The 14,708-nt window shown below is 44.9% G+C and overlaps 1 protein-coding gene across 1 annotated transcript in view; it reads left to right on the top strand.

Annotated features, from left to right (window-relative positions):
• The window catches only part of MTMR10 (myotubularin related protein 10), a 42,379-nt gene extending 29,042 nt beyond the window's left edge, over positions 1-13,337 (top strand). The window contains exons 10-16 of the mRNA XM_040970251.1: positions 1,714-1,844; positions 2,858-2,927; positions 6,176-6,246; positions 8,347-8,516; positions 9,227-9,397; positions 11,807-11,989; positions 12,508-13,337. Coding sequence (XP_040826185.1) covers positions 1,714-1,844; positions 2,858-2,927; positions 6,176-6,246; positions 8,347-8,516; positions 9,227-9,397; positions 11,807-11,989; positions 12,508-13,104 — 1,393 coding nt within the window. The 3' untranslated portion in view covers positions 13,105-13,337. The remainder of the gene's footprint in view (positions 1-1,713; positions 1,845-2,857; positions 2,928-6,175; positions 6,247-8,346; positions 8,517-9,226; positions 9,398-11,806; positions 11,990-12,507) is intronic.
• Positions 13,338-14,708: the final 1,371 nt, after the last annotated feature.

Raw genomic sequence — 14,708 nt, 5'->3', positions numbered from 1 at the left:
CGAGGTCATCTGTGACCTCTCTTAGATGCCCTGGCAGGAACAGCACTGTTGGCCACTCCCAGGGTTGCCCTCTGGACCCTCAGCTGCCAGTCCTCTCCTCTCTCCTGGAGTCCTTGTTCCCATTGGCACTTTGTGCCCCCTGTAGGCCTGTCCTTTCTCCAGACATCGCCTAGAATCTGCCTAAGGCCCATTCCCTCTTCCTATTCTGTATTTCTTACCTAAGCAGTTTCACACAGCACTGTGGCTTTAATGACCAGTACATTTATTTCTCCAGTCAAATTTGAAATACTCCCCATGAAAATCACAAAGACCTTTTGAACTTACTATGTTCAAAACCAAAATCAAGGTTACAGCCACGTGATGTCTCCAGCCCACGCCCAGACCAAGATGTCAGCTTTGTGCTCCTTGTTTCCCTTCCCATCTTCAGTCTTCCATCAGTCTTCCTCACATCATTTTCCAGAAAGCTTGGAAATCCTTCTACTTCCAGCTAGCTCCACCTTTGCCATTATATTGAAGGTGCTGTCACTTCCTCTTTCTGTGTTCCACTTGCTGGACTCCAGCCACCTACGTGCTCTCTGGCCTTGTCACCTCTCCTCCTTGGCTGCCTTGTCATGCTCATGTACTGCACCCACCACCCCTGCCCACTGGGACTCATTCTCTGCTTCCTTGAGATAACCCTTCCCCCAGATTAGGCCTCCTATAAAGGTCTCTAACTTTTCCTCATAACACTTGTTTCAGTCAGTTGAGTGTCTGTTGCAGTTTGATCTTTGCCTTTCTTCTAGGACTATGTCTGATTCTTTACTGTTGCATAGTTAGCACCTGGGAAGTACCTGCGATATTGATTCAGAGCTTGAACAAATTGAGTAGCACGTGAACAGGTCTTAGAAAGTAGGCTCAGGGAACCTCAGAAACATTGCAGTCCATATACAGACTGCCAGATTTTGTGGTTTTCCACAATATCATTACATGAGCTGAATCAGAAAACCCCCAAGTGGTCCTCCCCTCTCTGCTCTGTTTTCCAGAAAGGAGGGCACTACAGCTCACAGTAGTGCATATTCTCTGTGGGTAGAGTTGCACTTAGTCACATTGAAAACTAACAGTTCTGCAATGCACCAAGTCGTGCTTTCTACACTGACATGCACACTGGCCAGTGCTCACTTAGGAATGTGGCTGTCAAAGGGAAGGTCTGAAAATTCTGTATAAAACCTGTAACCAGTGGCAGTTTAGGTATTTATCAGGCAAAGAATTAATTTAATTCCTTTTGTGTTTTTCGCTTCCCTACTCTTCACACACATGACTGATTATCTTAGCTATCCTGTCTCCGACCCTCAGGCAGGTCGTTCAGCCTCACTGGCCTTCCCTGGATTTTTCTAGCAGCTCCATTTTGTTTCCACCACAGCGCCGTGGCACTATCTTACTCCTGCTGCCTAGGAATTTTTCCCCAGATCTTCACTTACTCGTGGGCACTTGATTTTCAGAAGCACCTTCTCTGGCCTTGCCTTCTGGAGGGGGCTGAGGCCTCCAGAGCACTGGCCACAGGCGTTGCTTCCTCCGTGTTGCTTACCTGCTCACCACTGGGAATGTAGCTTCTAGGAGGACCTGGGTTTGGCCTGTCTTGTTCATCTCTGTCTCCATCTGTTAGGACAGTATCTTGGCTTATAGTAAGTGCTTAAAAACGAATGAATAATGACTAAAGGATTTTGTCTTTATTAGGATTTGTAATGCAATAACTAAAAGTCACCCACAGAGAAGCGATGTTTACAAATCAGATTTGGATAAGACCTTGCCAAACATTCAAGAAATACAGGCGGCATTTGTTAAACTAAAACAACTATGCGTTAATGGTAATTCTTTTAAAAATTCATATATATGTCTATAAAATGTGTGAAAGGTGAAGAATTATATGAGTCCTGTCAGGAAAGGTGATATTTCCAAAAAATGTAGAAATGTGCTAGATTTAAACAGAGGTTCATTGAGATATATGTACATGTTTTATTGTATCAGAATGTCCTAGGAAATAAAATTTAAGTTGCTTATTGTTTTATTCTTGAAGTCACAAAAGGCATATTAGAAAACCTGTATGAAATCATTTGCTGTGTCACCTTCCAGACAGACTCCCTAAGGTTTTAATACAGGTAGTTGTATTTTGAGGTAGGTGATTTGGTTTGAGAACCAAGTCTCGCATTTCTAATGTTTCTGTTACCAGGGGGCCTCACAGTGCCCCGGGTGCAATGTTTGGAAAAGTGAGTCCTGCTTGAGGAAGCCCCCAACTCACCTGAGGGTCAGGAGAGGCAGCCCTGTGCAGACGTTGAGTAAGGAGACCCATGTCTGGGCGGAGTTTGCCTGGGTTTGCTGGGCTGGACAGAGGAAGCTTTCCCTCCTGTAGTGGTCAGCTCCCCGGCCCCAGAAGCAGAGCGTGAAGTAGCAGCACTGGTAGTTGGGAAGGAACCAAATGTAGCAAGAGCGAGATGACACGGCGCTTGGGCAGCTGTCCCCACTGATCAGGAGAGCCATCACCAAGGCACAGGCCAGCCAGGAAGGCAGGGAGTCACCCATTTGCAGGAGGCCAGGTTGAGCACACTGCCATTCTCATGAGAGCAAGCAGAAAGATGGAGGCCCGGGGAGTGCTTTGTTCTGCCGTGTTAGATGTTGTAACGTGTAATCATTTGCTGTGTACTGTGTCACTCATGTGAACATCCGTGCTCCATAGAGCCAACTTTTAAATACTAGGAACTGTGGTGTTATGTCCTCACTCTCAGGTTGCTTATCTAAAAGTAAGCTTTAAAAGCCTAAATGTGTTTGCATTTATATACACCTGTATCTGTAGCCATGTATAAAATTGCCATATTTATTACAGAGCCTTTTGAAGAAACGGAAGAGAAATGGTTGTCTTCACTAGAAAGTACCCGGTGGTTGGAATATGTCAGGTTTGTACAACTTTGTTTTTTTCTTTAACTTTTTATCTTGAGATAAGGATAGACTCACAAGAGGTATGTAAATAGTACAGAAATCCATGAACTCCTCACCTGCCTTTGCACAGTGCGAACAGCTTGGGTAGTGGGCTTAGAGCATCAAAACCAGGAAATTGGCATTTCTGCCATTGACAAGTCTTAGATTTTACTGGTCTAAATCATACTTCACATGTGGGTGTGTGTGCAGGTGTTATCACATGCATCTGCATCGCAGCCTAGAACGGCCCCGTCGCCGCAGGATGTGCCCCTTGCACAGTTACAGCCTCTGTCCTCATCCTTGTGCCCAGGAAGCCACTCATCTCTAATTACATAGTTTAGCCATTTCGTGAATGTTGTGTTAGACAGCCCCTTCCTTTTTATGAAGAGTTTATGAAGGATCTCAAAACTTACTCTGAAAGAATCACATAAATACCAAAGAAATCCTGAAGGCTGAGAATACAAATGCATGTAGGCAAAGACTGGAGTTGTCTCATTTCCGGCGCACACACACCTCAAAGGAATTATAGGTTGGCTTCCAGACCACTGCTGTAAAGCGTATATCATGATAGAACAAGTCTTACAGATTTTTGGATTTTCCTGGTGCATGTAAAAGTTAGGTTTGTGCTATGCTGTAGCCTGAAATATGCAGTAGCATTATGTGTAAAAGAATAGTCTACATGCTTTAATTTAAAAATACCATCTTGCTAAAAACTGCTGACATACCTCTGAGCTTCGAGCAGGTCCTTGAGTCCTTCCGGTTCTGCTGGTAGAGTCTTGCCTCTGTGCTCATAACTGCCAACTGACCCAGGTGGCGGTTGCTGAAGACAGGTGGCTGTGACCGTGCTTTAAAGTAAGACAGCGGTGATGTGGGCTTCGTCCACAGACACGGCCTTTGATGAAGGACTGCTGGAATGTGCGCTGCTGTTTGTAGGTGTGCTGCTCACCATGCTGGAACTTCCCCGTGGAGGTCATCCTGTCACGTTCCGCCACTGCCTTGACAGCTGAGTTTAGATGACGGTCCAGGTCCTTATTGACGTTCAGTGCTCCTCACAGCACCTTCCCCAGGAGGAGGTTTTGTCACAAAACGCCATTTCCTGGCTTGTCCATAAGAAGTGACTCGACAGCTGTTAAATGGTCTCGTGATGCTACATCAGTTAAATCCTAGATATCTTGCCTTTTGTGCCGTACCTGTGGTTACTTCTGCCCTTCAGAATCTTCCATGAGCATTGAAATCAGGCTCTTTAAAATTCATGTTAATGTTGATAATGTCAACCACTACCCCCACATTGCCACCCTCCTTTGTGTCACAAATGTTCTTTTTTTTTTTTCATTTTTATTATTTGATGATGCAGTTCCATAGGCTCTGGAACTTCCCTCCCTAAGTCAGTACCCGCCCAACACACACACTGATTTTCCCTATATCATTACAGTTGCATAATCCTTCATAAACAGTCGTCAGTCCATTGTTCAGCTATTTAAGTGTAAGTATGGACAGTGGCAGAAAGTCCACCATCCTATTGTCAGGATATATTTATATTTAACAGTTTCATTATGAGTCCTTCTTTGAACAAGATGTTCTTAAAGGCATTGAGAATCCTTTATAGAAGCGTTCAGTTCAGCCAGATCCATCACTGTGGCCTTATGAAAATCTGTTTCTTAAATAAGACTTGAAAGTTGAACTTATTTCTTTTTTTAAAGGTGTATGTATTATTTGAAAGAGTGATAGAGAGATGCATCTATCTTTTGTCAATCTTCTTTTTGCTGGTTCAGTCCCCAAATGGCCACAACAACCAGAAGTGGTCCAGGCCAACTCCAGGAGCCAGGAACTCCATCCTGGTCTCCCACGTTATGGTAAGGGCCCAAGTTGTTGGGCCACCCTCAGTGGCCTCTCAGAGTGCATCGGCAGGAAGCTGGATTGGAAGCTGAGTAGCAGGGACTTAAACTGGTACCTATTGCTGGTGTAAGCTGTGACTTAACCCACTATGACACAAAGCTGGCCCTGAGATTGCTGCTTGGTCCATGGGCTCCAGGATGGAAGCCATACTAGCAGGTATAAAAACAACAGTCTTGTACTTTAATTAGAATTCTTGGGTGACCAGGTGTATTTGTCAACTGTTGGTTCTGAACAGTGGACTTAGCATTACAACCATGTTGTAAATATAGACATACTGTCATCTGGGCTCTTTTGTTCCATTAGTAGAACACAGGTAGAATAGATTTTGTGGAATTCTTTGTAGTGAGTCGTAACCATTGGCTTCAACATGAACTGGATATGGTAGACCCTAACGAAAGAGTCAGTCCGTTCTTGGAGACTTCGGCCAGCCTTAACTTTGGCTTTCTAGCTCTGAAGATTCTAGATAGGATCTTCTGGTTTTCTCCTGAATCTGTTTAGTGTAGCCACCTTTATTGGTTCCCTTAGCTAAATCTTTCAGTAGCTTGCAGCAGCTGCTGCACCTGGCACTTTCATGTTAGAGATGAAGTGTCCTGAGCAACCTTTGCTAGCTGCAGACTTTCTTGGGCATCCTCAGCTCTGAGCTATCTTACCACGAAGATTGATGGGTTCAGGGTTGGACTGCAACATTAGGGAATGTTTTGGCTGGTTTGATCTTCCATTTGAGACCACTAAAGCTTATCAGCCGTAAGACAATTTTACTTTTTTGCAATTTTTGGTTTCCTTGGGGGAGTATATAGCACTCTTAAGTTTCTTCAAGAACTTTTCCTTCACAGGCACAACTTGCCTGTTTGGCCCAAGAGTCCTAGTGTTAAGCCTGTATCAGCTTTTCACATGCCTTCCTTGATAAATTTAATCATTTTCAGTCCTTGATTTCAAGTGAGAGGTATGTGATTCATCCGTTTTCACTGTACAATCAGAGGTTATGGTACAGTTAGCCATTGGCCCACTTCCAGTACTTTTGTATCTTGGGCTTGGGCCCAAGGAAAAGGAGAGAGCTCAGAGTTAGCAGATAGTCTCAGTGGAACAGTCAGAGCACATATGACACTTAGCAGTTAAATTTGCCTTCTTACAAGAGCACAGTTCATGAACACAGCACCTGCTGGTGGAAGAGTGGCATTGGTGAACACAGGGACACAGCTAACCTCCAATGTTCAAAACATGAGTGTCTGTGACACACAATAAAGGGAAGTGCCGCAAAGCAAGCTGTGTACTTTTGAAATGTTCACAGTGCAGATTTAATTTTTAACAGTATTTTTCCTTGTCTTTTCAGGGTTTTCCTTAAACATTCAGCAGAACTTGTATACGTACTAGAAAGCAAACATCTCTCTGTAGTCCTACAAGGTAATTAAAGTAATTTGTAAAAATATCATGACTCCATGCCAGCCTCCCCAGACTGTCCACATCCAAACAAACCCGTCAGCCTCAGCTTCCGTTTGTTGACTGAATACCATGAGATGTACTTCAGGCCTTGCACATGGTTAAAGCGAGACAATAGCCCTGGGAATCTCATCTTCTACCTTTGCTGGGTATTTTTTATTTGATGGGAAGAGTGAATCACATCATTGTGGATTTATGTATAGTATTAAACTTGTTTCTCTAATCTTGCTGTTTTTCTTATTTGCACACATTTGTTTTAACTTTAAATGCCTCTGATTCATGCCAGATTGTGACTCTTAAGGCAATAGCTTGATGTGAAGAAGTTGGCTGGCCTGAGAATTCATGTTAATTGTGCCTAATATAGCTGCAGTGTAAAACTGGTTGAGATACTCGAAGGATAACTTTACATTAAATGACTTTACAACTAACAGAATTTCTGAGTATACAGATAAAGTTTGAACTACCCTTTTGTAATACATTCACATTACATTTTAAGTGAGCACAGAATGTTTAGCTTTCGGAAATATTTTTATTAACAGTCAGACACTGACTTTAATAAGGCAAAGATACTTAAAGCCCTAAAGGGAAAAAAGTAATAGTTCAGCAATTCTTTGATATGAAATTTGTATTTAATTCACAAATGCAGGAAAAAACCCCCAAATCAGCTTATTTCTCCTCTCAGCCGGCAGGTGTTTTCATCTTCCTGGACAGTCCTACCTACCCTTGACTTCTGTTTGCATTTATAATATAAAAGGTATCAGCGGAAGCACTGAGCCTGCATTTTTCTTGTTTTTGAAGCAGTATTTAGAGAGAGAGTTTACATGCTGTAAAAGTTCACTCATTTTAAATGTACAATAATTTTTAATAAGGAAGAATTAAAAAAACCAATAATTTTAATAAAGAGTACAGTTTTAGAAATGTTTCATCACTCCAAAAAGGATTTCTGTGTCCTAGCAGTAATTTACTTTGTGTCTCTGAGGATTTTCCTTTTCTAGGTATTTAATATAAAACAATCATTTAGTATTTCTTTTGTCTTTGATTTCTTTCGTTTAAAATGCTTTTTGAGGCTCATTTACATAGCACCTGTCAGCAGCTTCCTTACTTTTATTTCTGAATTGTGTTACAATTTTAAAAATTTCATTGTTTCTTCGTTTCCCTGATGGGCATGTGGCTCGTTTCTGCTGGTTGGGTTTTATAACTATGCTCTGAAGAATATTCACCTGAAAATGTTTAGGACACACGTTTTTATTCCTCTTGGGTAGATATATAGAAGTGGAATTGCTGAGTTGTTGATCTGTTTGTGGCCAGCTCTTTAGGAAACCGTCGGGCCGTTTTCTAGGGGCTGTGTGCATTTCCCTCTGCCCTTAGCAGTTGGGAGGACCCCAGCTTTTCCACCTCCCCCAGCACTGTCCTTTGTCTTTGGGGTCATCCTAGTAGGTCATTGTAGTTTTCACTTGAATTTCTAACGTATTTCATCTTACTATTGAATTTTAGGAGTATTTATATATTCTAGATACTTACCTTTATATATAACTTTATATATTTTCTCCCAGCATGTCATTTTGGTTTTCATGATATCTTTTGAAGCGCTCATTTTAAAGTGTTTGCAAAGTTCATTTTATGCATTTTTTCTTTTTTTGATCATGTTTTGTATGTTCTATTTAAGAACTGTCTGCCTAATCAGGATCCTGACAACTTTCTCCCTTTTTAAATGATTATTTTTAGTATCGATTATATAGTTGAGGAGGACGCATTCCCACGCAGGCCTCTGACTCCGGTGGGGAGGATGGAGGTGTGGGGGAGGGGTGTGAGAGAAATGTTTCAGTCCTTTTGTCCTCCTGTGTCTGCAGTGCTCCTTGCATTAGTCTATAAAAGAGCAGCTCCTGTTAGTACTATTTTAGTTTATTTATCAGTCTACTATTTTCAGGTTGCTAGGATCCAGTCAAATTTCCTTACACAAGTTGTTTTGAAGGCACCCTACCAAGTGAAAAACAACCCATTTATCCACCTTCCCTTTCAGCACTTTTCTCTGTAGTAAGTGTTTCCTTTCCATTTTATTGACAGAGGAGGAGGGAAGAGACTTGAGCTGTCTGGTGGCTTCTCTCATTCAAGTGATGCTGGATCCTCACTTTAGGACGATCACCGGGTTTCAGAGTCTGATTCAGAAGGAGTGGGTTATGTCAGGATACCCGTTCCTGGACAGATGCAACCATTTAAAGAGATCGGAGAAAGAGGTAACAGTCTGCATGCCCATGCGAAAGGAGATCAGGGCTTTGCTTCGTCTACCACAGCCCCAGGCCAGGGCTGTCCAGTGGGTTAGAGGTCAACTTGATGTACTCTACCGCAGAAAGATTACTGTGCCCACCCGGGTGGAATGTTTGAAAAATGTTGAATTTGTCTGGCTTCAAAATTATTTTGGAATAGCATGTTGTCTAACAATGGAGCACATGGGTTAAGAATGTGGGATTAATGATTGCATTTGATCCATGATCGGGCCAAGGAGACCCACATGCTGGGGGTTGAGAGAGCTCCATTTGACTCAGGAGTGTCTCAGAAAACAGCAGTCACCAGCTGCTGTGCTGGGGACACACCATGAGGCCTCAAGGCCACGCTCAAAACTTTTTTTTTTTTTGAAACTTAAGGGAAAGTTTCTGGTTACTGAGCCTAGAGGGCAATCTGAAAGGAATCACAGAAGTTGACCATTATTCTAAAGAATGTTCCAGGACATGCTTTCATGCATGTTTTGTTCCTTGTTTCTACTTACTCATGTGTCACTTTGCCATTCCAGTTTGTTACACTCATTTGACAAATGCCTAGGTCCAGTATGCTTATCTAGTCATGGGTCTGTAGCTGCATACTTCCATTTCTTTAGTATCAGGCATAAATTTGGAAATGTGAATGGCCGAAGGACAACACTGACTAATCCCATGGCTTGTGTTTGCAGTCTCCGTTATTCTTGCTCTTCCTGGATGCCACGTGGCAGCTGTTGGAACAGTACCCAGCAGCCTTTGAGTTCTCGGAGACTTACTTAGCAGTGCTGTGCGACAGCACCCGGATCTCCCTGTTCGGCACCTTCCTCTTCAACTCGCCCCACCAGCGGGTGAAGCAGAGCACCGTAAGTGGCCTGTGGCTCCTGTTTCTTCCCCAATGACTTAGTAGTGGTATAGTTGAGGTACAGTTAACTGCATATTAAAAACATACAGTTCAAAACTCTTATTACCATTTCAAGTTGCAAGTTTGTGTAAATTATTTTAAGGATAAAAATGTAGATTATTTCATTGTGATGAACATTTTCTTACTCGGTGATGAAAATTGTTCATAGACAACAGTTGAAAGGTGCTACCTAGTTTAACCACCATGAATGCTTTTTGTATTGTTCACATTTGGGCTGTTAAGTAATAAGATTCTTTTTGGAGACCTGTATTTCCTCAGTCAGTAGAATAAAAGTTGTAGAATAAAAGGTTATTTTTCTTGAAGAGCAGAAAGCCTAGAAGTGAGCCTCAGTCATGACAGACTTGACCCTCGTCGTGAGCTCAGGGTCTCCAGCCTCGGCCAAAAGTCGTTGGGCGTTGGGCCGGAAGTAGGTGGCCTGCGTCCTGGCCCTGGCCTGAGAAGAAGCTGGTTCTGGGCCCTTCAGGCTCCTCCCCTGTGGAGTGACCCCACAGCACGCAGTTGTGCAGCGTGAGAACCCATGTGCCGGTTGCCCTGAAGAAGGAAGGATTGCTCTGGACTGTAAGGGCAGGGGACAGGATGTGCAGGACAGCCGAGGAGCTCACTTTATTTACCTGTTGCAGTAGGGAGCGTTCCATCAACAACATCAGTAACAACAAAACTAGCTTGCTCGCAGAGCCCACGCCTCAGTGACTCTCAGCACTGGGCGAGGGCCGGGCCGGGTTTGCTCCTGGGCCAGCCGTCTCCAGTTGCTCCTACATTCTCACTCCTGTCAGTTTGTGCATGTCCTCTGCTGCGAGCCTTGGCACCCTGGCTGCTTGCCCCCTTGGCACTCCTCTGCCCTGCTCTCTTCACTGCCTGGTGTCAGTGCTGGGGCACCCCTACACACACCCTCAGCATGAACCTCCAAAACAACGGGAGGCTTTTGGGAGGAATCTAGCAGCAGAGCCACACCAGAGTTGCAAACAAGGAGGCTGGCTGTGGTGTCGCAGTGATGCAGGTGGGCACCCAAGCAGCAGACTTTGTGGTCCGGAGACACACACTGCCTGCTTTGCCTTCTCAGATCCCAGATGTGTTGAGATATGCTGACCAGTAAATTTCCATCTAGGATATTAAAGACATGGTTTCCTCTGCTTTTCTTGTTTCATGTCCTAGTGCTATACATATTTTTGTTGTTTTAATTGTGTTCATGTATTTGTGATTTGCCTTTTCTCAGAAACTTTCTTTGACAAGTACTAACATCAGTCCCTCCCCTCTCTCCTCCCCAGCGAGGAACTGACCGTTGACTAAGAGTTGCATTTCCTTTTGTGTTATTTTCAAAGATTTATTTCTATTTAAAATTGATTTGAAAGGCAATCACATAGAGAGGATGAGAGATAGAAATTGATCCTCCAGCCACTTACTTCAGTTCCAAAATGGCCAGAGCTGGGCCAGGCTCAGGCCAGGAGCCTGGGTCTTCTTCCAGGTCTCCCTGTGGATGGTAAGGGGCCCAGTCATTTGGGCCAACTTCCAGTGCTTTTCCCAGGCTGTCAACAGGGAGCTGGGACATACAAGCCCTTGTTCACAGCGATGCCAGCATCACCAGCAGTGGTTTTACCTACCATGCCACAATACTGGTCAAAGAAAAATTTTTAAAACTTTTTTTTAGAAAAACATTGCATGGTATAGATGACATACCTTAACTATGTCCTGATGATTGGAAGCCCTCACAGTGTCACAATAGCTTTCTCATGGCTTCCTTACTCTTCCTGTTTTCTAAGGAAATTCCTGGGGTTTTGTAGACATTTTGGGAAAGAACTACTACAAAACAGAAAATAAGATCATTATTGCGTCCCAGGACTCAGTGAATACGTTGGCTGTTTCCTGCAAAGGACGTGTGGCCTGCGTTGCTGGAGATCCTTTCTCCCTGTTGCGGAGTGTTGTCTGCAGAGTGTGGGTCTGGGCCGTTCCCGGGAAGACAGGTTCTCTGGCGTGGTGAGGGGCTGGCCTTCACCCCGGGGCCTTGCATGGCCTCCATTTGCTGCGAGTGAGCTAAGCCAGCCCAGGCCCCCACGGAAGCTTGGACAGACAGAATTTTACAAATAGTAAAAGTCTGTTTCTACCCGTGGCACTCCTTACTCAGAGGCACAACTTTGGTATTTCCCAAGGTGCAGGGGCAGCTGGTGAGCCTGCTACTTGCTGAGCAGGGAGTGTGTGTCCCTCAGGCCTTGATGCTACTCTCCTGGGGCTTGCAGTGGAAGTGTTGTTCTGATGGGCTCCAAGTGCCAAGCTTTTCATCTGCCTAGAGACAGCTGCTCCAACAAGTCCTTAGTTTTGCATCTTCTTACAAATGTTCAACTGTTTCCTTTTGCAGGAATTTGCTATAAGCAAAAATATTCAGTTGGGTGATGAAAAGGGCTTAAAATTCCCCTCAGTTTGGGACTGGTCGCTTCAGTTTACGGCAAAGGACCGCACACTTTTCCATAACCCCTTCTACATTGGGAAAAGCATGCCTTGTGTGCAAAACGGCTCGGCCAAGTCTGTGAAACGGACTAAGGTAAGCCATGACCGTGCCCTGAAACCTGCCATCACCTCGCACAGATGCAGCTTTTTCAGGGCCCACCACAGTGTTAGAAAGCCACTGTCACAGCCAGCGTTGTGGACACAGGGTTCTGAGGACCGTTGCATTCTAACTTAGATGGTCATCTCCTGACCTCTGTGTCTGAGGCCGCTAGTCCTGATGTGCACCTGGCTGTTGGCCAGAGGGAGACCAGTTTCCTCAACCCATTAGGTCTGCCTTTCTTTCTAGAATCCACCAGGAGTGGATTTCTTTGTTGTTGGAAGACAGAAATTGCACCTGAGCTGATGGGTTGAGAGTCCTCCCTCCCCTGCCCAGCACAGGTGTGAGAATGGCCTCGGCAGCCAGTGCCTGAAAGGCTGCAACTTAGAGAAGGTGGCTTGGAAACACTCCTAGAGTGGACGAGTGCCCGAGGCTGACAGCCATGATCCCGGGGTGACATGGCCTTTCTGAAAGGGAGGCTCTAGGACAGTGACTCCTGTCTCTCTTGTACACAGAAAAACTACAGCTCCACTCTGCGAGGAATGCCACCACCCCTCCGGAACGGACTCCTCAGCGAGCACAATTCTCTGCCCAGGAGAAACTCCCTCATCCTGAAACTGAAGCCGGAGCCGCCTCAGCACAGCACTGGCCAGGGCAGCGATGCGGAGCGGTACTTCGCAGCGTGGTTCTCCAAGCCATGCGACCTGCACGGCACGATTCTGCCGCATCTGTCTGGGATGCACATCAAGCTCTGGAAGCTGTGCTACTTCCGCTGGGTCCCTGAGGCACAGATCAGCCAAGGTGGCTCCATCACTGCCTTCCACAAGCTCTCTCTGCTGGCCGACGAGGTGGATGTGCTGGGGAGGATGCTGCGGCAGCAGCATGGCGGCCCCCTGGCAGCCTGCTACGGCGAGCTGCAGCAGAGCCGGCTGTACTTCCGAGCCAGTGGCCCGCTGGAGGCTGCGACCACGCCCGAGTTCCTCTCCTCCTCCTTCCCTTTCTCTCCTGTCGGCAATCTGTGCAGACGAAGCATCTTGGGAACGCCACTGAGCAAATTTTTAAGTGGAGCCAAAATTTGGTTATCTACTGAGACACTAGCAAATGAAGACTGAAGTGTAGTATTTTTCTAAATATTCTGAAGGAAGCTGTAAATTTTTTTTGCCTCTAAATTAGAAGTGCTAACCCAGGCTTTTAAATCTTTGATAACTTTTATCTGTAAGAAAAACAGGTGGAATTTGCACTAGTATTTGGAAACATTGGATCATGCTTCCTTCAGTTTTATATGTAGCCTTTTTCATGTCCTCTTTGTCGGTGTGGCAAGGCAGGCACGCAGTCCCCACTCCAGGCTTTGTCTGGTGTTTGTCTGTTCTTACTACCTACTGAAGGTTCCTTGATTTGATCAGCTTAACAAGCCAAAGCAGCAGACACCAGGTGAGAGGGATGTTTTCAGAAACGTGTGGTAGAAGCCACCGAGCGTTGCTGGGTATTCCTGTGTCTGGTTCCCTCTGTACCTCTAGTTGAATGCACCAGATGGGGTTTCAGTGTTCCCAGGCCAGAATTTACCGTGTTAAGATCACTTTGCTTGGGATCTTAGATGACTGTTTTCAAATCATGAGTTTGCTTTGAACAGGACTATTTAAAATGACATGCTGTTAACTTTAAAAGCGTCTGCAGTAGATAACACAATTAAACCTACAAGTGCCTTTAAGATATAAGTAATAATTCACTTTTCAAATTGGGGAGTTAAAATCCCCCTATATATTGGAAACAGTTTAACAGCTTCATTCTTACAACCCAGAATCCCTGGGCCTGAAACCCTACAAAGGCCAGCCTGTAGTTCTTCCCAGGAGGCCCCTCGGAGCCCCGGGGCCAGAGTGCAGCCTCAGCCCTGGCAGTGCTCAAGCTGAGTGCTGTCCAGGCCACAGGGTTGCCCATCAGTCCACAGTGTGGTCAGCTGTTGCTGGCACTTCCCGGGGAAAAGAGCTAATGTGGCCACTGTTGGGCCACTACATGGACCCCGGTCCTCTCCAGGTTCTCACTGCAGAGGAATAGAGCACAGGAGGGAGGCAAGAGAACTCCTTAGTCAGTACCGAGGCGGAGGCCCGGTGTAGCTCTGCCAGGCTGCGCCTGCTCCCAAGGGCCGGGCCAGCCCGCAGCAGGCAGGCCGAGCTGCACACTGCCTGACCCGTTCCCCCAGGGAGATGACATGCCTGTTGATGGTGTCCTCAAGCTGCCATCTCGCGCTTGGGGAGCTTTCAGAGCCAGCTGTCTCGTGTAGATCCTTTTGTGACACAAGTGTTTTTAAGATCGTGTTGTGCCTCTGTATGTACCGAATAGCTCTATTTGAATTGTTTCATAATGTGTATTGATTTAACAGGAATTCTTATAAAATGTCTTGGGAAATTCACCGTGAGGATAAAGCCAATGGTTTTGCCAACGTTTTGCCTCAGAAAGAAGGCTCCTTTTAAGGTGTATAAATGGCATTATTGTCATCAAGCGTTCTGTATGTCTTGTTTGGAAAATGGCCCAGGTCCTTTTAAAACACCCAGAATTTGTGCCATTTAAAGTGTAATAATAATTCCCTTTTACAGTAAGCTGCTTTTTACACATTGTTCTAAGGTTATTTTTTGGACTGAGCATTTATCTAATTTTCTTTTTATAATATTTGAACTTCTTTGGTAATTCTTTAAATTTATATATTTTTAAAAGTTAGGTA

Source organism: Ochotona curzoniae, unplaced genomic scaffold (assembly GCF_017591425.1).
Source record: "Ochotona curzoniae isolate NIBS_2020 unplaced genomic scaffold, NIBS_Ocur_1.0 scaffold_4701, whole genome shotgun sequence".
Classification (NCBI taxonomy): domain Eukaryota; kingdom Metazoa; phylum Chordata; class Mammalia; order Lagomorpha; family Ochotonidae; genus Ochotona; species Ochotona curzoniae.
The sequence above is the reverse complement of the archived record's forward strand: the minus strand, read 5'-3'. Positions and strand labels throughout refer to the sequence as shown.